At 36.4% G+C, this 27,707-nt stretch overlaps 6 protein-coding genes and 1 long non-coding RNA gene across 12 annotated transcripts; 5 read left to right on the forward strand and 2 right to left on the reverse strand.

Annotated features, from left to right (window-relative positions):
• The first annotated feature begins 347 nt into the window (after positions 1-347).
• LOC149710066 (NADPH-dependent quinone oxidoreductase VAT1-like) lies at positions 348-5,020 on the forward strand. Of its 3 annotated transcripts, none has more exons than XM_089858780.1 (6): positions 348-552; positions 622-1,109; positions 1,851-2,232; positions 2,291-2,380; positions 2,837-3,081; positions 3,179-3,405. In XM_089858780.1, the coding sequence occupies exons 2-6, from the start codon at positions 810-812 to the stop codon at positions 3,305-3,307; spliced, it is 1,146 nt and encodes a 381-aa protein (XP_089714906.1). In that variant the 5' UTR covers positions 348-552; positions 622-809; the 3' UTR covers positions 3,308-3,405. The 3 variants fall into 3 exon arrangements, with proteins under 3 accessions (XP_089714906.1, XP_089714916.1, XP_089714900.1); XM_089858790.1 differs by having other exon boundaries at positions 712-1,109; XM_089858774.1 differs by lacking the exons at positions 348-552; positions 3,179-3,405 and adding an exon at positions 4,863-5,020 and having other exon boundaries at positions 712-1,109.
• LOC149710067 (mitochondrial translation release factor in rescue) lies at positions 4,862-21,442 on the reverse strand. 2 transcript variants are annotated; one of them, XM_089858903.1, is made up of 2 exons: positions 21,306-21,442; positions 4,862-5,700 (listed from the first exon to the last, which is right to left on the reverse strand). In XM_089858903.1, exon 2 carries the CDS (start codon positions 5,657-5,659, stop codon positions 5,195-5,197), a length of 465 nt encoding a protein of 154 aa, XP_089715029.1. In that variant the 5' UTR covers positions 5,660-5,700; positions 21,306-21,442; the 3' UTR covers positions 4,862-5,194. The 2 variants fall into 2 exon arrangements, with proteins under 2 accessions (XP_089715029.1, XP_089715022.1); XM_089858896.1 differs by lacking the exon at positions 21,306-21,442 and adding an exon at positions 5,792-6,001.
• Cypl (peptidyl-prolyl cis-trans isomerase-like 1 Cypl) lies at positions 5,983-7,053 on the forward strand. Of its 2 annotated transcripts, none has more exons than XM_089858880.1 (4): positions 5,983-6,093; positions 6,299-6,557; positions 6,623-6,727; positions 6,793-7,053. In XM_089858880.1, the coding sequence occupies exons 2-4, from the start codon at positions 6,338-6,340 to the stop codon at positions 6,969-6,971; spliced, it is 504 nt and encodes a 167-aa protein (XP_089715006.1). In that variant the 5' UTR covers positions 5,983-6,093; positions 6,299-6,337; the 3' UTR covers positions 6,972-7,053. The 2 variants fall into 2 exon arrangements, with proteins under 2 accessions (XP_089715006.1, XP_089715012.1); XM_089858886.1 differs by lacking the exon at positions 5,983-6,093 and adding an exon at positions 6,098-6,216.
• On the forward strand, positions 7,657-12,172 carry LOC149710069 (hypoxanthine-guanine phosphoribosyltransferase-like). The gene is made up of 9 exons (XM_089858872.1): positions 7,657-8,061; positions 8,330-8,412; positions 9,424-9,530; positions 9,632-9,818; positions 10,555-10,620; positions 10,698-10,798; positions 10,875-10,921; positions 11,045-11,121; positions 11,209-12,172. Exons 2-9 carry the CDS (start codon positions 8,356-8,358, stop codon positions 11,311-11,313), a joined length of 747 nt encoding a protein of 248 aa, XP_089714998.1. The 5' UTR covers positions 7,657-8,061; positions 8,330-8,355; the 3' UTR covers positions 11,314-12,172.
• Ctu1 (Cytosolic thiouridylase subunit 1) lies at positions 12,170-13,726 on the reverse strand. Of its 2 annotated transcripts, none has more exons than XM_089858808.1 (2): positions 13,346-13,726; positions 12,170-13,266 (listed from the first exon to the last, which is right to left on the reverse strand). In XM_089858808.1, exon 2 carries the CDS (start codon positions 13,252-13,254, stop codon positions 12,235-12,237), a length of 1,020 nt encoding a protein of 339 aa, XP_089714934.1. In that variant the 5' UTR covers positions 13,255-13,266; positions 13,346-13,726; the 3' UTR covers positions 12,170-12,234. The 2 variants fall into 2 exon arrangements, with proteins under 2 accessions (XP_089714934.1, XP_089714930.1); XM_089858804.1 differs by having other exon boundaries at positions 13,341-13,726.
• LOC149710071 (uncharacterized) lies at positions 13,989-14,548 on the forward strand. Its single transcript, XR_016376557.1, has 2 exons — positions 13,989-14,250; positions 14,356-14,548. It is a non-coding gene; the product is annotated as an uncharacterized LOC149710071 (long non-coding RNA).
• Positions 14,975-27,179, forward strand: LOC149710072 (NACHT and WD repeat domain-containing protein 2). The gene is made up of 7 exons (XM_089858919.1): positions 14,975-19,365; positions 19,584-19,672; positions 21,131-21,247; positions 21,337-21,540; positions 22,073-22,217; positions 22,292-22,517; positions 22,583-27,179. Exons 1-7 carry the CDS (start codon positions 19,263-19,265, stop codon positions 26,790-26,792), a joined length of 5,094 nt encoding a protein of 1,697 aa, XP_089715045.1. The 5' UTR covers positions 14,975-19,262; the 3' UTR covers positions 26,793-27,179.
• Positions 27,180-27,707: the final 528 nt, after the last annotated feature.

A 27,707-nucleotide genomic window follows, 5' to 3' on the forward strand; every position in this document is an offset into this window, starting at 1 on the left:
GGGCAATAAAGTCACGAGGACATATACTGTGATGTAACAACACGAGGTCAGAAGCGGGCGCAATTTTCAATGCGCAGCGAGATAAATTTTATTTGTAGGGCAAAATTTATCGTGCATACTTATTATCCTAGCTCCTCCCTAAACACTAACAATATAATTATTAATTTTAAACCTGAACGCTTGTTTCACATCGAAATTCCATCATAAGGGAGACTTCTAGCCTCGAATTGCTAAACCATGATGTAGGACCAATATACTGTATTTTTATAGATAAAATCACTTGCAATTTGCCAAACCACCCTGTATCACCAATATATTGTACCAGAATGTACTTATAAAAATCTCTTGAAATTTATCAAATAAAACAGAACTATTTTCAAGAGAGAAAGACAAAACCAAACCCTACAGTGACAATAAGGAAGTCTTACAATTTTTTTCTTACGAAATTTAGTAAATACCATTAAGGAAACAATAACCGTAATTTAAAATTGAATATCTTCTTCTTAGAAGTCGATGTATTTCGACAGTGGTTGACCTTGGCTATTAAACGTGGTATGTGGGTTATTATCATGTCAAAATCCAACTCTCGCTTCTCAAAATTTCCAACCCCAATCTTTTTAGTTTGAAGGAAAGTTCTACCAAAAAACGTCTCGAGATTCTAACTAGTTTCGAAACGCAACAGTTCAACATTAACACGGTTTACTTATTTAGTGAACCGAGAGAACCTAGGAAGGAACTCTTCAGCTTTCAGTTTCTTTGAGGAACGTAATTCGAAACAAATCACAACTAAGCGAGTAATCTCTCTGATCATGATGGGTTCGAAGCAAGTGAAAGAAATTATGGTTAAGGATATACCACCAGCCATCAAGAGTGTTTATCTTACGGGTCACGGGGGTTACAAGAAGTTAAAGGTTAAATACGCTCAACCACCGACTGATCTAAAGGACGGTCACATTCTGGTATCGGTCAAAGCGTGTGGAATGAATTTTAGTGATTTGGTTACCAGACAGGGGATCCATACGTTCAAGGGATGGAAACCACCGTTCATAATGGGCTTGGAATGCTCTGGTATTGTGGAAGCAGTGGCGTGGGACGTGCATAGTGTCAGGGTAAAGTACATTGTTTTATAAAACTTAATATTAACTTTCTGCATAAGTTTATAAGTATGTACCGTAAGTATGGATCTTCCTAAACTTCGTAATGCTAGAGACCTACAGCTCGAGCTAGTTCGAGAATTGACTACACTCAGTTTAGCAGTCCATCTTCCGATATAGTCTGTACTAAGACTTTGACAGCGCCTGACCAGGCGTCGCTTTACAAGAATCTATGACCTACGTCACTTCATGACAAGCTCTCAGTAACCAGTGAAAAACTTACGGAACTTTTCTCATGAACTTATGCTTTCTTCCAAGATTTTTTTATGGATAATTTTAAATAACCTTAAACGTTTACAATTTATGTTCTTGATTAATATCTACCCCTAGTATGTCCAATAAATATTCAATATTTTCTTATTATTTTTAATTTCATGCGTATTTTAAGGGCTAATTATTGCTTTTATTAAGCAATTAAAACACGCCGGGTCCATTAGCACCGCTTTCAAATAAAAATTGTCATTGGAAACAATGTAAACTAGCGCATATTTTAACCTACCCATTAGTCTTCACCAAATGGGCGATAACAGGTCTTTGTGTGGTTTTTGAAGGGACCTAAAAACGTGTTTCGTCTGGAATGCCTCCAGTTAGTATCCTTTCTATAACCAAACACTCATTGACCAATGCGTTTTAAAAGGAATGATTGAACAATAGAAGGGCACTGATTGTTGTATAAACGCATATTCTTCGTTACAGGTTGGAGACCGGGTTGTGTGTTGGAGTTTTAATTACGGAATGTGGACTGAACAGGCGTCAGTACCCGAAACCCATTGTCTACCTATCCCTGACAGCATGACCTTTGAGGAAGCCGTAGCATTCCCGATTCAATACGTGACCGCCTATCTCGCTGTGATTGATTTTGGCCATCTAAGACCAGGACAGAGTGTTTTTATTCAAGCTATCGCCGGAGGTGTCGGTTGGGCAGCTACTCAGATTGCGAGAACCGTCCCAAATGTTACCATCATCGGTACCACTTCCGCGATAAAACACGACATAGTTCGAGAAAATGGAGTTGATTACGCTATTGATTATACAAAGATTGACTTTGCAACTGCAGTCAAGGAAGTTGCACCTCTAGGTCTGAGCTCTTGCACAAAAATGCACTCCAACACTAATATTTCTAAACTTAATTTTAGGAGTTGATGTCGTTTTGGACTGTTTGGCTGGGAAAGGTTTGATTAAGGCGCAAAGTTTACTCAAACCAATGGGGAGAATCATTTCAATTGGTAATACTAATTAACAAAATGCTCTTAACATAATAACAAGAAGTGATATCTAGTTTATTCGGGAGAAGGTATAAGATGCCTAAGTATTCGCGCGCCATAGTCCCAGTCCCCCTTTCAAAATACAAGGGGGGGTGGGACGTAAAAGGAGGCCGGGCTATTTCGTCTCTCCTCAGTCGGAAAATACGTAATTTTCGTCATTCGCGTCGCGCTGACGTGAGTTTTCAAGAACCAATGAGATATACGCTGGTTGCAATTTAGAGGCGGGGATTAACTCCGGACCTACTATACGTTTGGACTGGAGATAAAGCTAGATTATAAATTTGGCGAATTTATACCTTCTCCCTAGTAAACTAGATATCACTTCTTGATAATAACTTGTCAAAATTAAGCTTACGGATAAGACTTGGTTTGTTTACAAAAATTAACGCTAAATTTGTTTTTTAAAACATATTTCAGGGGTGACAAGCATGTTTAGTGGAGAAAAAAGAAATTTCCTTAGGAACATCATAGTTTGGTTTCAAACCAAGAAAGTTTCTTTCTTAAACCTGCTTATGAAGAACAGAGCCATTTGCGGAATCCATGTTGGAACACTAATGGCGAAGGATCCCCACCGTTTCAGAGAAACTCTATCAAAGTTGTTTGCACTTTATAACCATGGAAGAATCAAACCCAAAATTGATTCGGTATATTCGTTTGAAGAGGTAAGGAAATGTACAAAGAAGTTCAAATAACCTTAGAAATAATGCTCCTTCGATTCTCACATAAATTCAAAATGGCCGCCCAATAAATTTCTGACAGACGTGCCCGCCAATAATGGCCTCATACCCCATATTTAACAGATATCATGTTAAATTTTACCTTCAAAATGCAGAGTTTACTGTCCCACACCCTTCTAACTATGGACTGCTACTACAAACTTTCTCATGACTTCACACCGTCCTATCTCTTACCTCGGTTTTGACGATCATATTGGAAGTCGTCTGCTCAGGCCATACAGTTTAGACTAATAAGGACTTGGCAATTCGGGCTTAACTCCGCCCCCAGCGCCATTATGGGGTACGTTCAGTAAAGAAAATCTCAAAGAAATCGCTGTTTTCTTGATGTTTGGTTGATGGGCTCGAGACGTCACAGTGACGTAAAAGGTTGTTGAACGGAAAAGTCACATTTTGAAGTTAGCGCTGTTTTCGAAAATGGGGTTGGAGAAACGTCTTACTGGCCCTCAAAACGTTACGAAGAGCAAATGGTTCTTGTCCACTATTAACGAGCTCGCAAATAATGAAATTGTTTAAGAAAATTATGTCCATTTGAATGGTAGAAGTAGTTTTGTAAAGAAAACTAATACAATTACTGTTGAAATAGCATTATTGGAATTTGGTTTTTAAATCCCGCGCCAACAACAGTCAAGCGCTACGTCACGCCATCAAAAAAACCATATCGATTAGATGGTTTTTCTGATGAGCAAGCGCTGAGCATCATGACGTCAAAACCGGAAACGCGAAAAAGCGTACAGCAGTGAAAATCTGGCATCGCTTAGTAAGCGCTGTCATCAAAGAGGGTTACTGAACGTACCCTAGGTATGTTATTTTTGCAGAATGAAAGCTATATAAGCCCCTCCTGGTATGTTTTAAGCACTAGTGGAAGGTAGCCTGACTTAGTACTGCCAAGTCCCTATATTGATGTCATGTCCCTGTACCTGCTCCCCTCTCAGTACTACTCTATGTAACACTATAGAGTAATGTCAGTTCTACTATGCAAACGTCATACCATAGAGTAGTGTCGGTAGAGGGGGGGAGTAGACTGTGTATCCCTCCCTCTAGGCGCGCTTTTGTAAGGGGGGGATGACACTTAGCTAAGAGATAAAAGGGAATGACGTTTGCATACGTAGAACTGACATTACTCTATTACATCTCTTAGCTCGGTGTCATCCCCCTTACCAGGCGCGTACAGTATCCCCTCTTACAAAAGCGCGCCAAGAGGGAGGGATACACCATCTACTCCCCTCTATACCGACACTACTCTATAGAGTGCTGTCAGTTGTGACGTCAGATCCAAGGTTAAACGTCACGAGTCTGCCTTTAGCAATGGGCGGCCATGACAGTTACCGTTTTTTCTTTATGGGAAAACAGCATGGGTGACGTCACACCGGCGCTTCTGACAGCACTCCATAGAGAGCTTTTGGTTGGGGGAGGAGCTAAGATTCGTGAGATAATTTATAGCGCCATACTGGTGGGTTTAATGGGGAAAGTTCAAACCCACCAATAGTTCTACAAAAGAGTGTTAGGCCTATGACTTACCATGATACAACTAACCCAAATGAAAGTTCTCTCTCAAGTCTCTCAAGAGTTCTCCATTTCAAGTATTATTATTTTATCAATCTATTCCTATTTTATAGGCCTATTTGATCAAGGTTTTCCTTGACAAAAATTATTAAAAATTTAACCTTGAAAGAGTCCAAAGAATTTGAAATAAAAATACAAAACAGGTTGTTGAAGCAACAAAGAGAATGGTGGAAAGAAAAAACATTGGGAAAGTTGTTTTGGTGCCAACAACATCTGAAATCTGAAGGTTGAAGACCCCTTTTTAAAATCTTAAACACACCCTTTTGCCTTTTTTTAATAAATTTGTACAAAATTCAATAAACATTTGTTGTTATTTCAATTTTGTTTAATTTCCAATAGTTAGTAGTGTTAGTTTTTGGTTTAGACTATAGAAATCACATGACAATTAGTTAGTTAGTAAAGAGGATTTCCCTCTAGTTTAGTTAATATTCTACTTTACTTTAAACCCACCTAATTATATCTCATGCAACATGCATTAAGTTAATCCTTCTCGTTCTTTGAATTCCTTTTTCCGTTCACGTAATTTCTCAGCTTTCTTTCCAGCTTTGTAAGCTTTTAAATCATTAAATCGTTTCTCCTGAGCTTCGATACTATTCTCCTTGTTATAAAGATTGTCCAGTTCTTTCAATAGTAAAGTTCTCGCAATCTTACGATTTTGTTCCAAAGATCTTGTTTGATGACATTTGACAACAATGCCAGTGACTGTATGTTTTAACACAACACAATTTGAAGTTTTAGCTACCGCTTGACCACCGGGTCCAGAACCACGAACATATTGTTCTTCAAGTTCTTCTTCGACTAGTTTAGGGTACCGTGACCAATCTAAAGTCGCTTTATATCTCACTTGATTGCAATTAATATGACTTAAAACTGTCACTACCGCGCGATTTTGGTATTGGCAATAAAATTGTCCGAGACGCGCGATTTTAAACGCAAACATGTTTACAAGAGTCTTTTATTCTTCAAAAATTCGTAACCCTTCTGAAAAGATAAAAAATTTGATTAATTTTAGCATTAAGTGTGGAATTTCGTAGTAAATGTGAAAAATTTTCGCTAAGCCTTGGCTCTTTACCTGATACTGAAATTTAATTTCTTCCTCCCCTTTTAAAAACTGATTATTACGAAATGATTTTTTAATTTTATTTTCGTAAAAGTCTTTGTCAGTGTATTTTAAAGACTTTGAATACCTTAACAAACTTCTATATAAATTTAAAATTTGATTTTTATTAATGTTTAAACTCATGGTGAAGAATAGCCGGTTTTGCCCTCTAGTAGCAGAAGACAGATTACGTAACGTAAGTAACCCGGAAGTCAATGCTCATTGGTTGAAATTTTAAAATGGCCGGCATTCGCGCTTAAACAACTTCTTAACACGTGAGTGTAATAGTTTTTAATATTTTTAACTGAAATTAGGCGAAAATTAACTATTTTAATCACATAAATCAATAAATTAAGTTTAAATCTAAGTCTACACATATAAAAAACTTTAGAAATAAGGCAAATATATTTATTTGCGTAACTTTTAACATCCAAAGTAATTAAATATGTCGTTTTAAATTAATTTAAATTAATTTTACAGGGATTTTAGAGTGCGTAGTTTAGCAAAAACTCTTCCTAAATGTCAGGAATACCAGACAGTTCATGGCAACCACCCTTAGTGAGCATTGAAACCACTATGGGTGAATTTACAGTGGAATTATATTGGAAACATGCCCCTAAAACGTGTCGTAACTTTGCTGAACTAGCTAGACGCGGTTATTACAACAATACCAAATTCCACCGTATCATTCCTGACTTTATGATACAAGGTGGTGATCCAACAGCCACAGGGAGAGGGGGTAAAAATAATCTATTTTCACTTAATTAATTTCCAAAAATAGAATTAAATTAGAGTTAATTATAGGAGCATCAATTTATGGTAAAACATTTGAAGATGAAATACACCCTGGATTAAAACACGCTGGAGCTGGTATCTTATCAATGGCTAATTCTGGTCCCCATACAAATGGTAAGTAAATTACTAAAAATATCTTAATAAAAATTTTATCTAATGAAGCTTATTTCCTAATTTAGGTTCACAATTTTTTATCAGCCTGGCGCCTACACAATGGCTAGATGGAAAACACACTATATTTGGTCGCATTCATGATGGAATGAGAGTTATAGAGAGATTAGGTAAAGTTCCAACTGATAACGCGGATCAGCCTGTAGAAGATGTCAAAATTGTCAAAGCATCTGTCATAAATCAATAGTTATAATTAAATCATCACTCTAAAAATATCATTGTATTATTTTTTACACAATAAAATGAAATAAACACGTTTTATGACGAAATTACGATTTCCCGCCTTATTTTTCATTCAATAGGCGGCAGGAAATTACGATTCCCGCCTAATTTTTCATTCAATAGATGGCGGAAGCTACGATTTCCCGCCTTATTTTTCATTCAATAGATGGCGGTAGTAGCGTATAGCTTCAATAAGGCAAAAAAATGTAGTAGTTACAGCTACTTGGCTTCCCGCCTTAACTGTACTGTTAATACGTAAGAAAAACGTACATTTGAAGCTTGACACTGAAACAGCAGTCGTTTTCAACAAAAAAGGCGCATTAGGGGGTAGAATTAGGGCGGGAATAAATTATAATAGACCATTTCGGTAATATTTCCGTGCCGCTTTATATCGCTCCTTAAAATATAACGTTACGAAAGGCGGTAGACATTTCGATTGGAGGATACTTCAGTCACTTATTTTTCAATCAATAGATGGCGGGAGTAGCGTTTAGCTTCAATAAGGCAAAATAATGTAGTAGTTACAGCTACTTGGCTTCCCGCTTTAACTGTACTATTAATTCGTAAGAAAAACGTACGCCTGAAGGTTGACACTGAAACAGCTGTCGTTTTCAACTAAAAAGGAGCAATCGGGGTAGAACTAGGGCGGGAATAAATTATAATAGACCATTTCGGTAAAATTTCGGTGCCGCTTTATGTCGCTCCTTAAAATATAACGTTATAAGGCAGTAGATATTTCGATTGGATACTTCAGTCAAAATAGCCTATAGAGTCGTACTCCTACATATGCATAACCCTTTGAAGCTGCGTTTGCGTTTTTAAGGGTTTATCATTCAAACTTGACTCACATTTGCAATATCCGCGCGGTACCATTGAACTTCGTTGGGGTAGGACGTCGCAGACTGCGACCACGAGGTCTAAACGTGGTTTCAGTGAGTAATATTTGCTCCGCGTCCGGTTTAATTGACTTCCAATTAAGTTAATTGTAATTAAATCGCGGTGTATGGAATACAGTAACTTTAATCACGATTAATATATAATAAATTCGTATTTAAGTAAGTATTTAAGGTTTTAAATACCTATAATAATCTTGTTTGAAAGGATTGTATTTGGTTAGGAGTAAGTTAGACCTTGAGAATGTTTTTCTTTATGTTTCAAAATGTACTATATTCGTCCTAAATTGATGTTATAGTACCTTGATAATTTTAATCCATCTAATCTAACCTATTTATTTAAATCGTGTGTTGAGGCCAAATCTATAAAAGTTTCGGTTGTTTTTTATTATCTTTCATTGGATTAAATGTGTCTTTACACCTTTCTAAGATATCATAATCAAAATCTGAACAATTATGGAAAAGACAACGACAGTTCTTGATCAAGGAAAGTCTAAACCAACGAAAATTGTGGTAAGTTTTTAATTTTTTTTTTTAATTTGTGGGGGGAAATATGTGTGTTAGTTTAAAATTATTGTGGTTTTGATTAATTAATTTGGGATAAAGTTCTTATTTTATAAATAAAAGTTGAGATGTTTTGCTTTAATGTTTTTTTCTATAGTTGCTCAAATTTTTAGCTTAAATAAACCCGAGCTCAAATTTTTAGCTTAAATAAACCAGAGCTCAAATTTTTAGCTTAAATAAACCAGAGCTCAAATTTTAACCTTAAATAAACCCGAGCTCAAATTTTAACCTTAAATAAACCCAAGCTCAAATTTTAACCTTAAATAAACCCAAGCTCAAATTTTAACCTTAAATAAACCCAAGCTCAAATTTTAACCTTAAATAAACCCAAGCTCAAATTTTAACCTTAAATAAACCCAAGCTCAAATTTTAACCTTAAATAAACCCAAGCTCAAATTTTAACCCTAAAGGGAGGGTGAAGTGGAAAATCAAGTGATTTTTTATCGATTCTTCTTCTAATTATAAGACCAGTCTGCATAGTGAAACATTCAGAAAATACTTCCGAATGATTTTAAAATTCAAATTAGGTTCAGATTTTAGGGATAATTTTAAAGAAGGACTTTCGACCAATCGCGTAACGCCCTGACTTTTTATTAACAAAATTCTCCTGGCACATTCCCTGTTGAATGAAATTTAGCGCGAGATTTGATAAAATTAGGCGCGCGACGTGACAATCGTGGCGCGAGACACGGAGCGTGCCACGAGAATTTTATTAATAAAAAGTCAGGGCGTTACGCGATTGGTCGGCAGTCCTTCTTTAAAATTATCCCTAAAATCTGAATCTAATTTGAATTTTAAAATCATTCAGAAGTATTTCCTGAATGTTTGACTATACAGACTGGTCTTATAATTAGTAGAAGAATCGATAAAAAAAAATCACTTGATTTTCTACTTCACCCTCCCTTTAAAAAAATCACCATCAACAAAATGTAATAACTAGTAATTACACTTTCAAAAAAGATTTCGGAAGATTTTCTTGGATATGATTTGGATGTATTTTGCGTTCCTCGCCATTACCAAGAAGCCTTAGAATCGGTTTTAATACCATGTGGCATTATAAATGATAGGTATTCTATTCTATTTATTATCAACCCCAGACGAGGGAAAAAACAAAACAAAATTGTACTTTGAACTGAAAGGGTTTAAGATTCGAAATTATTTGTTATAGAATCGAACGATTGGCTTTAGACATTGCTTCCGATATCGGAGACGAGCCTTTTATAGCCTTATGCGTTTTAAAAGGAGGATATAAATTTTTTGCCGATCTAGTTGACAAAATTAAGCAGTATAGTCGTTACGATAGAGGCAGATCTGCCCCGATTTCCGTTGATTTTATAAGATTAAAAAGCTACATTGTAAGAAATCAATTTGAATTATTTTATTTAAAGTAAAAGTTCAGGTAACGTAACTAAATAGCCTTATCAGCGCCACCTACCCATAGCGGAGACTTTGAGAACTACTGTAATCGGAAAGCCAATCAGATGTCGCTAAAATCTGGTGACGTCACTGATGGGCACTCTCGTCTCGGGTCTTACCAAAAATGACGTCACCAGATTTTAGCATCTGGTTGGCTTACCCATTACAGTAGTTCTCAAAGTCGCCGCTATGCCCCTGGGTAGGTGGCGCTGATCAGGAATAATGCTAATTATACCTTAAAAGAACGGCTGCTTTTTCTAAATATTATCTCTAATTACAATAATTAGCATTTAATTAGTCTTAAAAATAATCAAGGACTACTGCGCCATCCGCCATTGCTTTAGTGGCGTCTGCTAGCCCGAACCTCTTACCCTCCTCCCTCTGTGAGAATTCAACCAATCCTGTAAGGGTAAGAGGTTCTGGCTAGCAGACGCCACTAAAGAAATGGCGGATGGTGCAGTAGTCCTTGATTATTTTTAAGGCTAATTAAATGCTAATTATCATATTGTAATAAGAGATAATTTGTTTTTTTTAATAATATTTAATTACTTTTATATTTAGAAAAAGCAGCCGTTTTTTTAAGGTATAATCAGTTATGTTACCTGAACTTTTCCTTTTAATCAAATTTGATAAATTAGTTTAATTAAATTTTAATTGATTGATTAAAATTAAAAGGATGATAAATCTCGTGGTAAAGTAGAAGTTATTGGTTTGGAGAATCTCAATTATTTAAGAAACAGGGTAGGATATTAACGAAAATTAATTACTAATTGGAATTTTGATAATTAGTAATTAATAAGTATTAATTGCTATTATAGAATGTGTTAATTGTTGAAGATATTATTGATACCGGGAAAACAATGACCAGATTATTAGATCTAATGCAAGATTATAAACCTAAACAAGTTAAAGTTGTTAGGTATGATAATTTTAAATTTAACTTAAATTAAAATATTAATTAATATTTGTTAATTGCGTATATTTTTCTTTCTTAGCTTATTTGTTAAACGTACGCCTGAGAGCTGCGGTTACGTTCCTGATTGTGAGTTGAAAATTAAAACTAATTACAATTAATTTAATTAATCTTAATAATTAATTAAGATTAATTTAATTAATCTTAATAATTAATTAAGATTAATTTAATTAATTGAATTTTTTTTTTTAGATTTAGGATTTGAAGTTCCTGACAAGTTTATTGTTGGTTATGCCTTGGATTATAACGAATATTTTAGGGATTTGAATGTAATTAATAATAATAATAATTATTATTATTACAGGATTCAACTTAATTAATTAATTAAGTTTAATTATAATTAATTAACTTTGCAGCATGTTTGTGTCATAAACGAACATGGGAAGAAAAAATATTCCCGTTCAAATTTGGCTGATCCCATTGAACAAGAAGTTCAACAACCCACTAATTCGGTTAATTAATTTAATCTAATTAAACTTAAATAATAAATATTTTTTGTTTGGCATAATGAACTGGAAACTTAAAAAAAATTTAGTTTAAAAAAAAATTAGTTTAAAATAAATTTAGTTTAAAAAAAAAACTCTAAAAGAAATTAAAAAGGAAAATAATTATGGAAAAAATCCGTCCTTAACTAATTATTATTAATTATAATTAAATTTAGAACCACTAGTTATTATTATTAAACTTAAAAGCTTCTATATTTAAATCTAAAGGACCAAATATTTATATAAATTAGTTAAATCTATAAATTCTAATTAAGATTCTAGAAAGAAAAAATTAAATATCGCAAAAAAAAAATCATTTTTGCTAATAAAAAAAAATCATGAATTTATCGAAATTTGTCAGTTTAAATTTGAGTCTGTTAATTGTTAATCTAATATTGATTGTTATTAGATGTTTTTTTTTTTTTTTCGTTTTTGTTAACCTTTAACCCTAGTCTAGAAAAAGTTAATTCTACAAAATATTCTTCATTTTTAAAGTTAAACTAATTAAACATAGTCTTAATTGTTTTTCGGTCCGTGAATCAATCCCATAATGAGCAAATTACATTACCACCTTCCCCACTATTGGTTTAATTACGTACGTGTGACAGATTATAAGTATTAACTTAATTATCATCATAATATACGCTGCCACTTATTTAAAAAAGTATTATTTTTCCCCAATTAAGAGCTTCTTTATCATATTTATCAGTATTTTGAACAAAAAAGTGAAAAAACTAACGTAACGTAACATTTTCATTTCAACCCTCAATAACTATGTCTGAACGCTAAACGATAATAAAAATAAAAATTAAAAATACCACAACCTTAATAATTAAATTTAATAGTCTTATTTCATTTATTTCTCGTTAAATAATTAATAAAGTTTCAAGTAACATTTTAAAAATCGATTTTAGGTAAAGAAGACTTATCGTTAATTAACGATAACATTTCCATTTTCTTCGCAACTTTACTACTCTTTCCAATACCTAATCTAGGTAACCCTTTATCTAACCCTTCCAACATGACGCAAGCCTTGCAAATCTCCTGACTGGAAATATAATTACAACGTGTACATATTCCTTGCGTTGGTAATTTTATTCCTTCCTTAATAGCCATTACTTCGCCAGAATGAATTACGTTTAATATCGTTTCAGGTTTTATCGCTTCTAAATCTTTTAAATAAGCTCTAGCGTGTCCGCGATAAGCGAAAGGGGAATAAATACACTCTGTAGAAAAGTAATCTAACTTTTTAAAATATGCGTATAGGACTATTTCTTTTTCGTAAGTGTATTTGAAAGGCTTGCAACGCGGGATGGCCCCTTCCGTTCCCGTGGTTATAGCGGTGCATCTTTGTAATCTAGCTACATCTCCGCGTAATATATTCATTAGGACAGTTTCGGCAATATCATCAGCGTTATGTCCCGTTACAATTTTATCAACCCCTAATTTCATAGCACCACGATCGAGAGCTTGTCTGCGAAAAACTCCGCAGAAAGTGCAATTATTCTTGCGTCCGACTTCCCTTACAATTGAATCCATGGACCATCCATACAGATTTTCATACGATAATATCTCCAAGGGTAGTCCGTATTGTTCTTTATTTCTTTTAACAGTTTCTAACGAATCGTCTCTGTACCCGGAGATTCCTTCGTCAATTGATAGTAAAACCAAACGGAGCCCATAATTGTGGCGATCATTTAATAGTTTCATCATGTGGGCTAATACAGTTGAATCTTTACCTCCCGATGCCGCGATAGCGACGTAATCCCCGCGTTCGAATAATTTAGCGCGAGTAATAGTCTCATGGACTTCAGTTTCAAGTACTAAGTAGAAACATTCCTTACACATTGCCGATCCGGTTTTTGGACGTTTGAGTATAGCTCGACCAACTCCACAGCGAATGCACGTAATAGGCATGGTTAATATTGCCTAAATTTTATATAACCTGAGTTACTGATTATTAATTTTAAAAATTCATTAATTAAACTTATTAGTATCTATACCGTACAAAAAGTGACGTAATTGTTAAAGCAGACGACCTGAGAATGGGATACACGTGGAATCACGGAAACGGTGGATGACAGCGCCCTCTAGGCTCTAGGCCTATATTCTAAAAAAAGGGCGCTAACTTCAAATCTATAAAGTTCTTATTATCTTTATCTTATTTTATTTTCTCCATATACATGGTTTTAATTAATCTCGTGTTGTTATTTTTGCTCAATACTATTGTACTATTGCTCCTGACTACTTGCGTGTTAATGTTTTCTTATTTTGTAATTACACTTATTTTTCTTTCTCTTGACATTTTGTAACTACGTACGATGCCCATTTACACGTCACTTTGTTGACTTTGTGGGCAACCATTCAAATAAATAATAAATAAATAAAATAAATGTTGGAATCATAGACATTAGAATACTATCTCTATGGTCGGAAGCCACCTAATAAAATTGGGGAATAAGCAGACGCTTTTTACAACACTAGGAAGTAGGAACTTAAGACCACTGGCCATTGGCCAAGCCATGACTCCGCCCCTCTGCCTCAAAAGCGCGTGAAATTCAAAAAGGGAACGCACGCGCGGCAACATTTCAAACTTTTCGTTAGGCTTAATATTAAACAAATTTCTACAGCGCGGTTTATATTCAAAATATTTCTGATTTCTCAGCAAAAATTATCAACTACAAGCCGTCCAATTTTTATCAGTCTTCTTAACTGAGGGTACGTTCAGTAACGAAAATCTCAAAGAAATCGCTGTTTTCTTGATGTTTGGTTGATGCCCAATAATGGAATAAAAAAAAAAAAAGACAAAACGGCAACGCAGAAAAGAAAGACTTGCAGATATGGCCAAACCCATCATAAGGGAAATGAATCCCAAGGAAAGCGATGCTCTTTACAGTGGAGCAAGTCCTGCTGGTCAGTATATTCTAAAAACAATTTTTCTAGCCCAATAGTGTTCGCCTATAATAAGCTGACACGTTAGGAAAGTTATATCATGGTGAAATTCGAGTTACTTGACAGGTTTTTCTGCTCTGGAGAGACTGGATCTCACTCAGCGACAGGGCCGTCTTAAGTGCTATATGGGCCCCTGGGCAGTGCAGTATATTGGGCCCCCTAATCCCCTATACAAAACAATAATCGAGAAATAAAACTATTTATTATTTCCTTCAAACTAAAGTCTACAAAATTAACAGTCAACGCAAAGTCAGAAACATTTGCACACTTTCTTCCTTGAAAATTCCTTTACAATTGGATCAAAGTCGATCATTTCTTGGATCGCCAATGTAATTCACGTTTGAACACATTTTTTGACCAATATCTTGTCTTGGAATTCTAATGCTTTCTCCATCTGCTTTATACACTCGGCGTGTCTTATAAAGGTCGCTTCCATGTTTCTGACAAGATGTCGGCCCATTTCGAATCCAGCAATCAACTGAGTTAGGATTACCCATAGCCCTGCATCTGTTCCTGGAAGGAAGATTTTTAAGCACTTCCACTGGTGGAATATCCTCATCTGGATCAGTTGTAGGAACAAGTGATGACTCCACTGCAATGTCGGTTGGAACTGTGCTAGTCGTTGAGGGCTTCGGTGATACTGTTGAAAGAGTCATTTTACCAGGCTCAGCACTTGTCATAGCATTTTGATGGAAACATGATGTTAGCTTTCTCTTTCTCCTGCGCAGCTGCTTTTATCTTCTGAGCACCGCTCAAAGTATTACGTTTCATTTTTGATTTGATCACTAATAATCTCTATTTATGGTTTGTCTAACATCTCAGCCATAATTTTATTCATAACAGGCATTATATTTTAAACAGAGTTTTCTACTTTCAGCAGGGAGAGAAATAGACCACCACCTAACAGCGAGAATGATCGAGAAAATTCCAGGTTTTCTCTCTGAGCATGGGCAAAATGACAGGATAGACTGAGACTGTTTTAGAGTGAAGGTTTCAAACTAAATAAATAAGCCGATGTGCGGTTGTGAAGTCAGGCCATGGGGAGGGGGATAATGTAAAAGCCAAGGCAATGGGTGACTACTTCATAGGTCTCAGATTTTTAGTTTTACATTTTTCAAGTTCGAAGGCGAAATTTTTTATTGAAAAGACTGAATGACCGATGGAAAGTAGTTTATATTTTCTTGCGCTTTTCTTATGACAAAGGTAAAATGAGTATTATTTGACAATTATGGGGCCCCTGTTCTTAAGGGGCCCCTGGGCCAGTGCCCAACGGGCCCAATGGATAAGACGGCACTGACTGAGAGTCATTGAAAAATCGCCCATATAAGAACCCCTGTGTACTTCCGGTCCTACCACCCTTTCTGGATCAACTCAAAATTGTTGTTAAAAATACGATCAAAATTTTGTAATCAAAATAAAGAAATTTCTATTATTGTGAGATTGTGAATATTTTTTTAGATGGTAAAAGAAAGCACATGTGAAGTAGTCATTCGTGGAAACTTTTACAAGTGTTGGTTGAGTTGCTATTTAGTTGACAACATTATGAAAACTTGATGTAGGGTTGGTACCGGTAATTGGGAACGATTCTAATTGGGAACGCTTTTTCTTTAAAATTTTGTAACAAATTTTTGGATGGCTCAAATTCCTTTTAAAAGGGCTCAATTTGTAGATTGAATATCGAGGATTACGATAAAAATGGTCCGAATATTGTAGGAATACGTGGATGAAAGATACGGACCAATATACGCACCAACTCGGACTCATCAACTTAAGTTGATGCCAATTTTAGGTGTTTCTTGATACAATACCGTCGGGGAATAAGCTTTAGCGAGAGTTACAATAATGCCACGATAACAAACCTTTAACCATTAGATAGATCACGTTTTTAGCTATAAAATTGATATTAAAATCTCTCGTTTCGATTCGGAATTCGATTCAAAAATAGAGTTGGAAAAAACCAAGTAAAAATTGCAAATGGGAACACGACGTTTCGAGGATAATTAGAATCATTTTTAAGCTATTTTACTAAAAGATTAAACGTAAAAGTGGTGTAAACAAGCTACTTTCGGATAATATTAACTTTAAAATACATCATTGACCCAAAAAATACTCAAATTTCGCGCCTTTAGCAAAGTTTTCAATTTAGCCGTAAGAGGGCCATAGCTACCACTACGTATTGGGCGGGAAAACGGCAAACCGAGTCAGCTGTTATGCTAGAGGCGAATAAAATGTGACTTCTCAACAAATTATGGAGCATTTTGACTCAGGTATTGTTTTTAACTATATTATCCTATTATCACTTATCAAATCTGCGTAAACTTTAATCCAGGTGCATGAATTTAGGCCCTACGTATTGGTAGCTTTTTTTCCTAGGGCCTTTTTTATTCCTCCCATTTGATTAGCATTGGTGTTCCCATTTGGGTCCCGCGTTCACTATTTAGAGTCAGGGTGTTCCCATTTACCAGCGATTGTTCACATTTGGGGTCCTCTAAGGGGTTTAGGAAATAGGATATTGTGCAAAATTTAAAAGAGTTAAAGAGCTGAAATCATAGCGAATTGTGTCTAAAGAATCAAATTTCATGTCCTGAAAGTTTCAGGTGTCTAACGTTAGCGCCACGAAAGTTATTCAAAGATTTGTAAAAAGTGTTCCCAATTACCAGTACCAACCCTATTTAAAACCTTTTGAAAGGAACATTCTCGGAAATTAAAAAAGAAAGAGTCAATTTGATTAAATTTACACGATATCCCTCAAAATATTAAATACATGATAAAATGTTTCAGGAAATGGAATTGTTGTTGAAAAATCTGAGATAAGTAATTTTTTATTTCAATTAATTTATAGGAAACTAATCCATTGGCAGTAAAATCAGGTTATTGAATTAAATTCTAAAGAGTAGTAAAATACGGATTGTCTTTAAAATTCAATAGAAATTTATCGTTTTGTTTTTAAGGCTTGGGCAAACCAAGTCTTTTTTATATAATTTTAATAAGAACTGCTACTATTACTAAAGGGTAAACTATTATTTATTTCCCCTTCAAATGTGAATTGAATATTCTTCTAAAAAATGATATAAAAAAAACGATATAAAAAATGGGGCAATGTGGTCACCTTCAATCTACGTAAAAAATGAAAATTGGTTATTTGTACGATTAAATTAATTTAGTTCATTTTTAAAATTGGCTGAAGAAGGACCGCGGTCCGAAAGCTCCTAAAGTTTTAAATCTTAAATTTGTAATAAACGTATAAAAATTACTCCATGAAGTAGCAGTTCTTATTAAAATTATATAAAAAAGACTTGGTTTGCCCAAGCCTTAAAAACAAAACGATAAATTTCTATTGAATTTTAAAGACAATCCGTATTTTACTACTCTTTAGAATTTAATTCAATAACCTGATTTTACTGCTAATTGAAAATTGAAATTCCTACTGAAGTTGTTGAAAACACGATCAAAATTTTGTAGTGTAATATTTTATTAAAAAAATAAAGAAATTTCTATTATTGTGAGATTGTGAATATTTTTTTAGATGGTAAAAGAAAGCACATGTGAAGTAGTCATTCGTGGAAACTTTTTCAAATAAGTTTAGCATTTCTGCCTAGTAGCTCTCTATATGCCTTGCGGTGAAAGTCATTTCAAAATCACTAAGTTAACGTCGTTAAAAAAACTAAAATTTTGCTAACAAAATTTTATAATATTTCTAATAAAATTTATAGTTTTAGAATATCGCCAAACAACCAGAGAAAATATAATGATAATCTTCTCGAAATGGTCTAACAGCGAATAGAACTAGTAACTTATTTTTCACAAGCTTATATTCAACTCATTTCCAAGACTAAGCCGAAGTAAATAAATAAATAAATAAATGCTTTATTTAGGATATCCTTTTAAGATAATATCTTGTTTACGAAAGGGTCCTATGATTAAGTTAAAATTTTACATGACAAATTAAAAATTTTTCACAAACGTATTGCGTTATTCGTTAAAGATAGATAAATTTTAAGTTCATTTTTAAAAATAGTAATATTATCCAATTTTTTGATAGCCCTAGGTAGTTCGTTCCATAATTTAATTCCATTTTGCATTACACTCTTGGTCCTGAATTTAGACGGGAAAACTTCAACCACAAAATCGGTGTCACTAGCTCTAGTATTTTTATGATGGTCATGTGGAGGGAACCGTTCGACAATATATTGGGGCACCATTTTATGTTTAATTTTAAACATCAGTAGGTATTAATAGGTTTTTCATATAAATTGAATTTAACTCAATGATATTTGCACTTTTCCTCGCTAATGAGGCGGACGATTTCTTTGGCTGTTTCATAACTAGTCTAGCACAATTATTTTGCATGATCTTTTTATATTGATCTTATATTATATTATATTATATTTATATATTTATATTTATATCTATTTATATTTATGGCGGTTAGGCCTAAATTGAAAAATCAGTTTCTCCTTAAAATCATAGACTTAACTTGATTATGTCATACGCCGCAAACAATATAATTAAATACTTAAATATAAGTAATAAATATATTCCTGGAAGTTATCAGTTACGTTTAAACCTTTCCTTAACACTAAGGAACACAATACACTAATGTCCCGTTAGGCCTTAGTAATGGTTGTCAGTACTCAGTAGAGAAAACTTAACTTCCGTACTTAGGTTTAACTTAGTTATAGAAAACTTCGAAATACAAGATTTGACAAAAACCAAATGAAGTGGTTAATCAATAACGTAGCCATGGGTAAAATAACTAGGTGGAAGGTCCCTCGAGTCCTTAAACGACACAATGCGTGTCGGTTTCTATGCCAACGACAAAGCGTCTGTCAACTCAACTATGTACACGAATTTTCAAGCCGGTGTTTTGCATTCCCTTTTGAATGACCATTCAAGCAAGACGTGTTAATTTTGTAGCTAGCTCAAAGTAGATTCATAAGAAAGGTACAAGTACCTTCGTATCCCTATGCAAAATGGACGATCGGACAGTGGATCGTATCTTCGCGGGAATTTTGGACAACCTGCCACCTGTCAGTTCCAAAATCGTTCGTATTTTTACGAGTTCCACGTTTACCGGTAAGATTTGAAAAGTACCAAGTTTGAATTTTACAATCCCGACTAAATTAAAGTGAATGACATTCTATCTTGAATAAACGTGTGAAATAATAATTATCCTTGCTAGTCTCAAAGTCTTTGAGCAGATTGATTTGTTGCTTTAATTTCCTTGAAAACATAGTTTTTCAATGGAAAGCTAGGGTCAAGCATAGAAACTAATGTGTTTTAATTAAATATAGATATGTCTGTCGAGAGAAATACATTGATGGAAAAAGTGTACCCAAGATTGAAGGACTATTGTCGTGAGCGACATGGTCTCGAATTTCAGGTAAATTAAGACTATTGAACAGATGTTTTCCTGACAATACATACACACAAAGGACTAGACTAAATTGCTAATTTCTTAGTGTTACCAAGAAGCGATATCTAGTTTACTAGGGAGAAGGTATAAATTCGCCACATTTCTAGCTTTATCTCCAGTCCAAACGTAGGTCCGGAGTTAATCCCTGCCTCTAAATTACAACCAGCATCTCACTGGTTCTTAAAAACTCACGTCAGCGCGACGCCAATGACGAAAATTACGTATTACCCGACTGAGGAGAGGCGAAATAGCCCGGCCCTCTTTTACGTCCCACCTTGTGTTTTGAAAGGGGGACTGGGACTATGGCGCGCGAATACTTAGGCATCTTATACCTTCTCCCTAATAAACTAGATATTACTTCTTGGCGTTACCTTATCTTTAAAAGTTGTTAGGGTGTTATCGCAAAGTTAATTAAATCAAAGTCCTTGAAACTCAATCATAATTTCCACCGGTAATACTGTTCTCACATTTGACCTTTGTAAATCGTTGTAACAGTTAACACAAATGAATTAATGTTTTGGAAGCACTTTGAGTAAAAATCAAAGGAGGGTATTGTAATTCGACGGAAACAAAACCCTATAATCGGTCATTTGGTCATTTTGCGGGGGCCACTTCCGGTCAATACCTATTACCTTGGTATTACAGAAAGAATCGAGGGAAAGTGGGGAAACTAAGACCGGAAATTAACCATTCATAACGCGAAAACTCTTTCGGGGCGGTTTTGTAATAACAACTTTAACCTAAAATCCTTTATGTTGTCCATTGATTAAATTAAGCGAGGGTTTTACTTTTTTTGAAAGCCTTGCAAAAGTTTTAAATCAATCACATTAACCCAGACTCTGTCCAGACATAATTACGAAAAACCTTGGCAAGTCAGGACATGAATTCATAAATAGTTATTGCCCAAAACCAATTTTGGGACTCCCAACTATAACCACATAGGTTTAGACATAAGTTCATAAGATATGTTCCATAAGTTTATCACTGGTTACTGAGAGCTTGTCATGAAATGACGTAGGTCATAGATTCTCGTAAAGCCACGCCTGGTGACGCGCTGTCCTAGTACATACTAAATAGGAAGATGGACTGCAATTTAACCGAGTGTAGTCAGTTGTCGCTCTCGAACAGCTCTCACTAGTGTAACGAAGTATAAGTTTCATACTTATGGAACGTATCTCATAAACTTATGGTTTAAAGCACGCACGTCTTTTTATATAAATTTACCCTCACTCTGAAAATTTAACCTCTTTAAATATTTAAGTACTTAACAATTTAAGTAGTTAGACATAACATTAAAATATATGTTCCACGTGTGACGCATTGAATACTAATTTACTAGCTCCAAAACCAGCTCTTAACATATATGATTAACTTCTGCTTGGGGACACCGTTACCTTAGAATTAAAGAACAAAACTTCCCTACAGGTAGTGGACATGAGATGGGGTGTTCGTGACGAAGCTACGGACGATCATATGACCACTGACCTTTGCATGAAAGAAATAGAAAACTGCCAACGACTTTCTATGGGGGCCAATTTTGTGGTACGAACGCAACCTCTAATTTTCTATTAAAGAAAAATGTGTGCCAATGGTCACTCACCAACTGGTTTCATTCCTCAATGTCCGTTAAGGTCTTCTTGGGTCAAAAATACGGATATCGTCCGATTCCTACTATTATTGATGCTGCAGAGCTGAATCAGATGAAGGAAGCCTTAGTGGCTATGGGTTGCGATGTCCATGCGGTCGAGCGTTGGTACGCTCAGGACACAAATACAGTTCCACCAGTGTATATCTTGCAACCCATCAGTTCCATCCTAGTCAATTTTAACAATAAAGTAATTAGAAAAATTATAATCCTGATACTTTAAAATAAGAATAAGTATGGAGCAGAAGGGGATAATAGAAGAAGGATGACACTCTGTATCCTCTTAATACTTTTATATGAAACCAGGGATGGATTTAATTTTAGAAGTAGGAATGAAGAACGGTTAGTATTTACTTCTGTCCGACTCATAGCCCAGCGTAGAGCCCTCCCTCCAACACGTAACGAAAAGTTTAAATTGTCTTATTGGCTCACTTAAACTACGTTTTGATGACATTGCTGACGAGGACGGCCAAAAATACGTAATTCCTTTTTACCTCTGTCGCTATGACCCGCCTCTTCTTTCATACCCCCCTTTCCCGGGGAAGGGGTCCGGGACTTTGACGCGCGCCCACATTACTCTGTTCTCCATTCCTACTTCTAAAATTAAATCTATCCCTGATGAAACGTAGATATTAAACTTTAATTTTTTTGTTTATGATTCCGCGCTGTATAAAATATTTTGAGGTGTTAATGTTCAAATTCCGTGATTATCCTCGATTTAGAGAGTCCCCAAATTGCAAGCGCAAGACCAAGCTACTTGGTGGGACACTTTGGCTAAATTGCAAAAATTACTACGAAAGGCCGCCCAAGCATTGCACGCAGCTGGAGAAATGTCGGACGACTGTTTGCATAATTACATGATGGCGGGTACTCTATAAATAAACCTTCTTGAACTTAAGACCATGTCCTGAATTTAATTTATTTTTTCACACATTCTTTAGTCACGGAAAGAGAAGTGATTAACGGTGTACTATCCGTGAAAAACACTAGAAACCATTGCTTGGCGTATATCAGACAAATAAACAACATTAACATGGCCAATTTAAAAAGTGCCAGCAAGTTTATCGATGTCATTAATCGTAATGTGGACACAGAGGCTCAGAAACTTTTAAGTAACTTGAGGGATGAAAGGTTGCCAGCTAGGATAGAAGCAACCAACATAGTCAGGTAAATATTCTAGTCGCACTTATTGGTAAGACCATAAGGAATGATGACACTCTGTACCTTCATAGATTCACCGTTGAATGGATGGGTCGAGATGGACTGGACGCGGAAAACCACAAGGACTATTTAAGACAATTCACGGCGCATTTCTACAAGCATATCATTAAGTTAGTGGACAGAGCCATGCGCAAAGAGGATTTGAGTTCTCAAGGACAAATAGTAACCGAGATACTTCAACATTTACACGCGTGTAACAACGCGGTTAAAATATTTCAAGGTCGCGAAGAAGAACTTGTTCGCATTACCGATTATTTAACCGGTCCATCCAACCAACCGTTAGTCCTTCATGGCGAAGGGGGTTGCGGGAAAACATCCTTATTGGCGAAATCAGCCAGTATGGTTTGTCAACTTTGCCCCGAAGGTAGCAAACCCATCGTGGTATTACGTTTCCTAGGTACCACACCCGATAGTTCCACCGTCGTACCCATGTTGACTAGTATTTGCAACCAAATTTCGTACAATTACATTATACCCTGGACCGAAGTCCCTGATGATTTGATTCCTTTAATCGCTTATTTGAAACGACTGCTGAACGTGGCCAGTAAAGAACAGCCGTTATATATCTTATTGGATTCCGTGGACCAGTTAGCTGGTTGTAACGAAGCCAATATGTTGTCTTGGTTACCGTCTCGATTACCTAACCACGTTAAGGTCATAGTATCAACCGTTTCCGGTACAGAAACGCATAAAGAACATCGCGTTTTGCAAAAAATGATAGAAGATGAGAAACAGTTTATCGAAGTGAAGCCTTTGGGGACGGACTTGGCCTTATTCGTAATAAAATCGTGGTTGGCATCGTCCAATCGCGACTTAAACGCTTACCAATATAAATTAGTACGCAACGCGTTGTCCCGATGTACACTGCCTATTTTTGTTAAGTTAGTTTTCGCTGAAATCTGCAGATGGAAGTCATACTCCAAACCAGCGGACACAACCCTAGCAAATACCGTCATGGACAGCATCATGAAACTATTCGACAGAATTGAGCTTCAACATGGCAAGACACTAGTTTTCCACGCGCTGGCCTACATCACCGCATCCAAGAGTGGTTTGAGCGAAACTGAACTCGAGGATTTGATATCGTTAGATGATAAAGTTCTTGATGACGTATATCAATACCATTTACCACCGGTCAGAAGAATACCTCCTCTATTATGGACGCGTATCAGAAACGATTTGCCCAATTACTTATCGGAAAGAGAGGCGGATGGCGTAAGCGTCCTTAACTGGTACCATAGACAATTCCGAGAAGCGGCTTTAGAACGGTACTTCAAGAATATGAATACCGTTTGCTACTTTCACTCCTCAGTTGCGGATTACTTCTTGGGAATTTGGGGAGGTGGTAATCCGAAACCTTTCAAGTACACTGAGATCCAGAAACATCGGTTTGGGTTAACGGACAAGGAAGGTAGCGCTGATAGAAAGGTGCCGCTACAACCAATGGTCTTCACCGGTTCGGATGGTCGAGTTGTCCGATATAACCTTCGTAAATTCGGTGAGCTACCGTTTCACTTGGTCCGATCAAAACGATTCGAGGACTTGTTCGACAGCGTTCTTTTTAGTTATCAATGGTTGCACAGTAAGTTAAGTAGTTGCCCACTGCAAGCCGTGCTCGCCGATTTTGAAGACGCCAGGGAACATTTAAGCGACAAGGACAGTATCAGAGCAGTTATATTAGTAGCGGACGCGTTACGATTGGGCGGGGCCATCTTGAGCCAATATCCGAATATGTTAGCTCCGCAAATGATTGGACGGTTGTTACCATTGAAACATTTATACAAGAATGTCAAATCCTTGTTACAACAATGCGACGATGAGGGTTACCAACACTGCGGATTGATACCGGCGTATCATAGCTTGCATACGCCAGGTGGTCCGTTGAAGTATTCTTTAGAAGGACACCAGTTTGCGATATTTGGGTTTGTATTGACATCCGATTCAAGATACGTCTTATCCGTGTCCAATAAGTTCATTATGTGGGACTTGTCAACGGGGGAAGTGACACGAGACGTTAACCCAAACATACGAGGAATCATGCAAACCCTTGCGATTAGCCCTGATGATAAGCACGCTCTGACTTACACTAACTACAACGAAGTACTCTTGTTGAGTCTACTTAGCGGTGACGTGCACAGCTTCAAAGTTGACGATGAAGAGAATGAAAACAGCATACAAGGAGTGTCCGTTAGCGATACGCTCTTTGTGGTATGGACACTAAAAGAATGGACGGTGTACACCCTTACTGGCAAAAAGCTGGAGCAGAACGATATCACTGAGAACAAGTTTTCTCTGTTGCAAGTACTGTACCTCAACGCTTCTGAATACTACCTTATGTTGAGAAGAGGTGATGAAGAAAATTCCGGACAAGTACTTAGGTGTTTTAAAAATGGAAAGGACGTAAAAGAATTACAAGTCGACGGAGGACTAGTTCTAAGTCAGGATAAGACTAAAATCTACGCCAGTCAAAATACCGAAGACAAAGTTACTGTCTCCATTTTCGAGTTTGTGAATGACCCTAAACCATATTGGAACCAAGTTAAAACCGTATCGACAGAGGAAGCCAAAGTACTATCCTTGGAACTCATTCCGTGTGAGAGCTACCTAATCGGCACATTTACCTTGAACTTTACAATCTGGCATCTTCCGGAATGTCGTCGTGTACAAATGGACTTGCCTCACGGTGTCCGCAACATTTCAACCAAACCTTTACAGTCACAGAGCTCATTGGTATTGACCAAGAATAACCAATACGCCATTGGTGGAGTCCGAAAAAACTTATACGTCTGGGATGTTCAAAATGGCCGCATGTTGAAAGTACTTGACGCGCATTTCGGAAGAATTCTGCAACTGGTTCCTTTAATCGTCGACGACTTTAACGCGGTAATATCGTCGTCTATTGATCGTTCGGTTAAAGTATGGAACGTCAACAACATTTTCGAACAAGTACACGCTATAGATCGTATGGAGATGCCAATTGACAGTATGTCTTTGGCTAAGGACAGCGATTCTGGAGTAACCGTCACTCGTGGTTGTCTCGGAGTTTGGAACCTAACAACCGGAAGATTACGAGCCAAGCTAGCTGATAGTCCTGTTGGAGCCATCGTAACTCACGCTGTAATTACCGCAAACGCAAAGTTCATCGTGTGCGTCGAATCAGGCAACTTGTTGGTTTGGAGTCTGGAAACGTCATCCGTACACCAACGAATGGCAATTATGAACGTCAAACAACTTCTACTCACTCCTGACCATAGTGGAGTACTAGTCAACTACCAATCGGAAGAGGAATCGGACCAAGAAGTCGCTTCCGCCCCTAGTTCCCCAGCCAATAACGTTCCATTACCAAAGAAAACAATTTGTTCTTGCAAAAGTATCCCGGAACTGGTCGAATTATACTCTTTCTCTTATCCCACTTTCAATTTCAAGAAGGGCGCCATAACCGCTGATGGACAGTTTCTGGTCAACGCCAGTACCGACAAAGGTCGCGAATGTCTTCTGGTAAACGCGGTGCAAAATGGGCAATTCATCCATAAAGTATACTTAAGAATGACGCAGTCCAGTGGGTTCGCCGAAGTAATTCCATATCCGGCTAAGGGTTATTTGGTGGGTCTAATTGGCGGCGAGAAGTCATACATAATTGACGTCAAAAACCGGAAGTTGCTAAGAACCTTGAAGAAATGGAACGGGTCATGTACCAGTGATGGAAAACTGGGTTTATTCGCGCCCAATAGAGGTGGTTTGGAACTTATAGAGATGAGGCGCGGTACAACTGCGCGCGTTCTACAAAGCCGTATGTCCGAAGGTGTATTCAGCGTCATGGCTATGTTCAATACGACCAACGACTATGTCCTGTATTACCATAGTGGTCGTAGAACCGTACAGGCCTTTAGGGTATCTGATGGCAAGATGATAGCCAATTACAGATTATCGGCCGAAGCGGGAACATTGGCTACCACGTCTGACGGACATTCAGTCGTGGTAGGAGGGGTTGATGGTAGTTTAACTGTCCTGGTCATTGTTGACCCGAATGACCCAGAGGGGTTAAAGAGGTTGGGTAATTTACCGAGCAGGAAAGATCAAGGGTCCGAATTAGGGTCTTTGTTGAGGAGGAATGGCGGGATAAGTTTTAAAACTACAGCCAGGTTGGTGGCAAAGGCCTCAGCCTTCAAAGGGGCTGGTGAAGAGGACCCAAATACATCCAAAGCGTGTAGTATTTCCTAAGCCTTTGCAAACAATTCTTAATTATAGATATTTTAATTGCGAATAACGTGAGCTTTATGTAGGGTACAGTCGAACTAAAAGACTGTACAAATTTTAGCAACTAATTTGGCCCTAAAGCTATAGGGGAATCCAATCTTGAAAGTATCACAATTTAACATATAAAAAGCCGGTTTTACATTGCAATATTTACACCTTCCAAGGTAGGAATCCACTATAGACCCTGAGAACAAAGTTGATCAAATGGCACAAACAAATTGCGAATAAATGTAAAAAAGAATGTTCTAATTGTTTAGTTTCAAACTGAGTCTTTTTGCAAAGACCCATCCCTTCCATACAAGTACATGTACCTAGTCATTAACAATCAGCACTTAAATTTAAAGATAATCATGTTATCTGATCAAAAATTATATCAAGTGTTTTCCTGAATTTTTCCGCGATTACTATTGAAATAAATATATATCTGATTCAGACTATTTTCAATTCTTTTGCGATTGGCTTCTGTTTAAATGGAATTTCCAAAAGAAACTTTCGATTTTAGGATTTTCAAAAGATAATCTAATCACTAACGTTGTGAACTTTGAAGTCGGATTTCCCCATCTCGTGTCAAGAAAATGGTAAAGTAAAGGTTTGTTTCTGATTACTAAGACATTGAACTAATTTTTTGAACCAAACCATAAGTTTATAACCATAAGTCCCACTGAAACAACGCTTTCACTTTTAAATCTAGTATTCCTATAGGGAGCTAACAGTTCTGACCCTGAAACGTCACACCCTTCTATCTCTTACTGGAGTTTCATCCCCTAACGGTTGGAAACAGTATTCTACGCGCAAAAATGCCAACCAGAGAGGGGCTGCGTGACGTCAGACTATCTCTTCCCCCTAGCCAGTTGTTAGCTCCCTATTCCATTTTCCCGC

The sequence above is a fragment of the Phalangium opilio genome, unplaced genomic scaffold (genome assembly GCF_054372755.1).
Source record: "Phalangium opilio isolate 3A_F unplaced genomic scaffold, DU_Popi_V2 ptg000011l_1, whole genome shotgun sequence".
Taxonomy (NCBI): Eukaryota; Metazoa; Arthropoda; class Arachnida; order Opiliones; family Phalangiidae; genus Phalangium; species Phalangium opilio.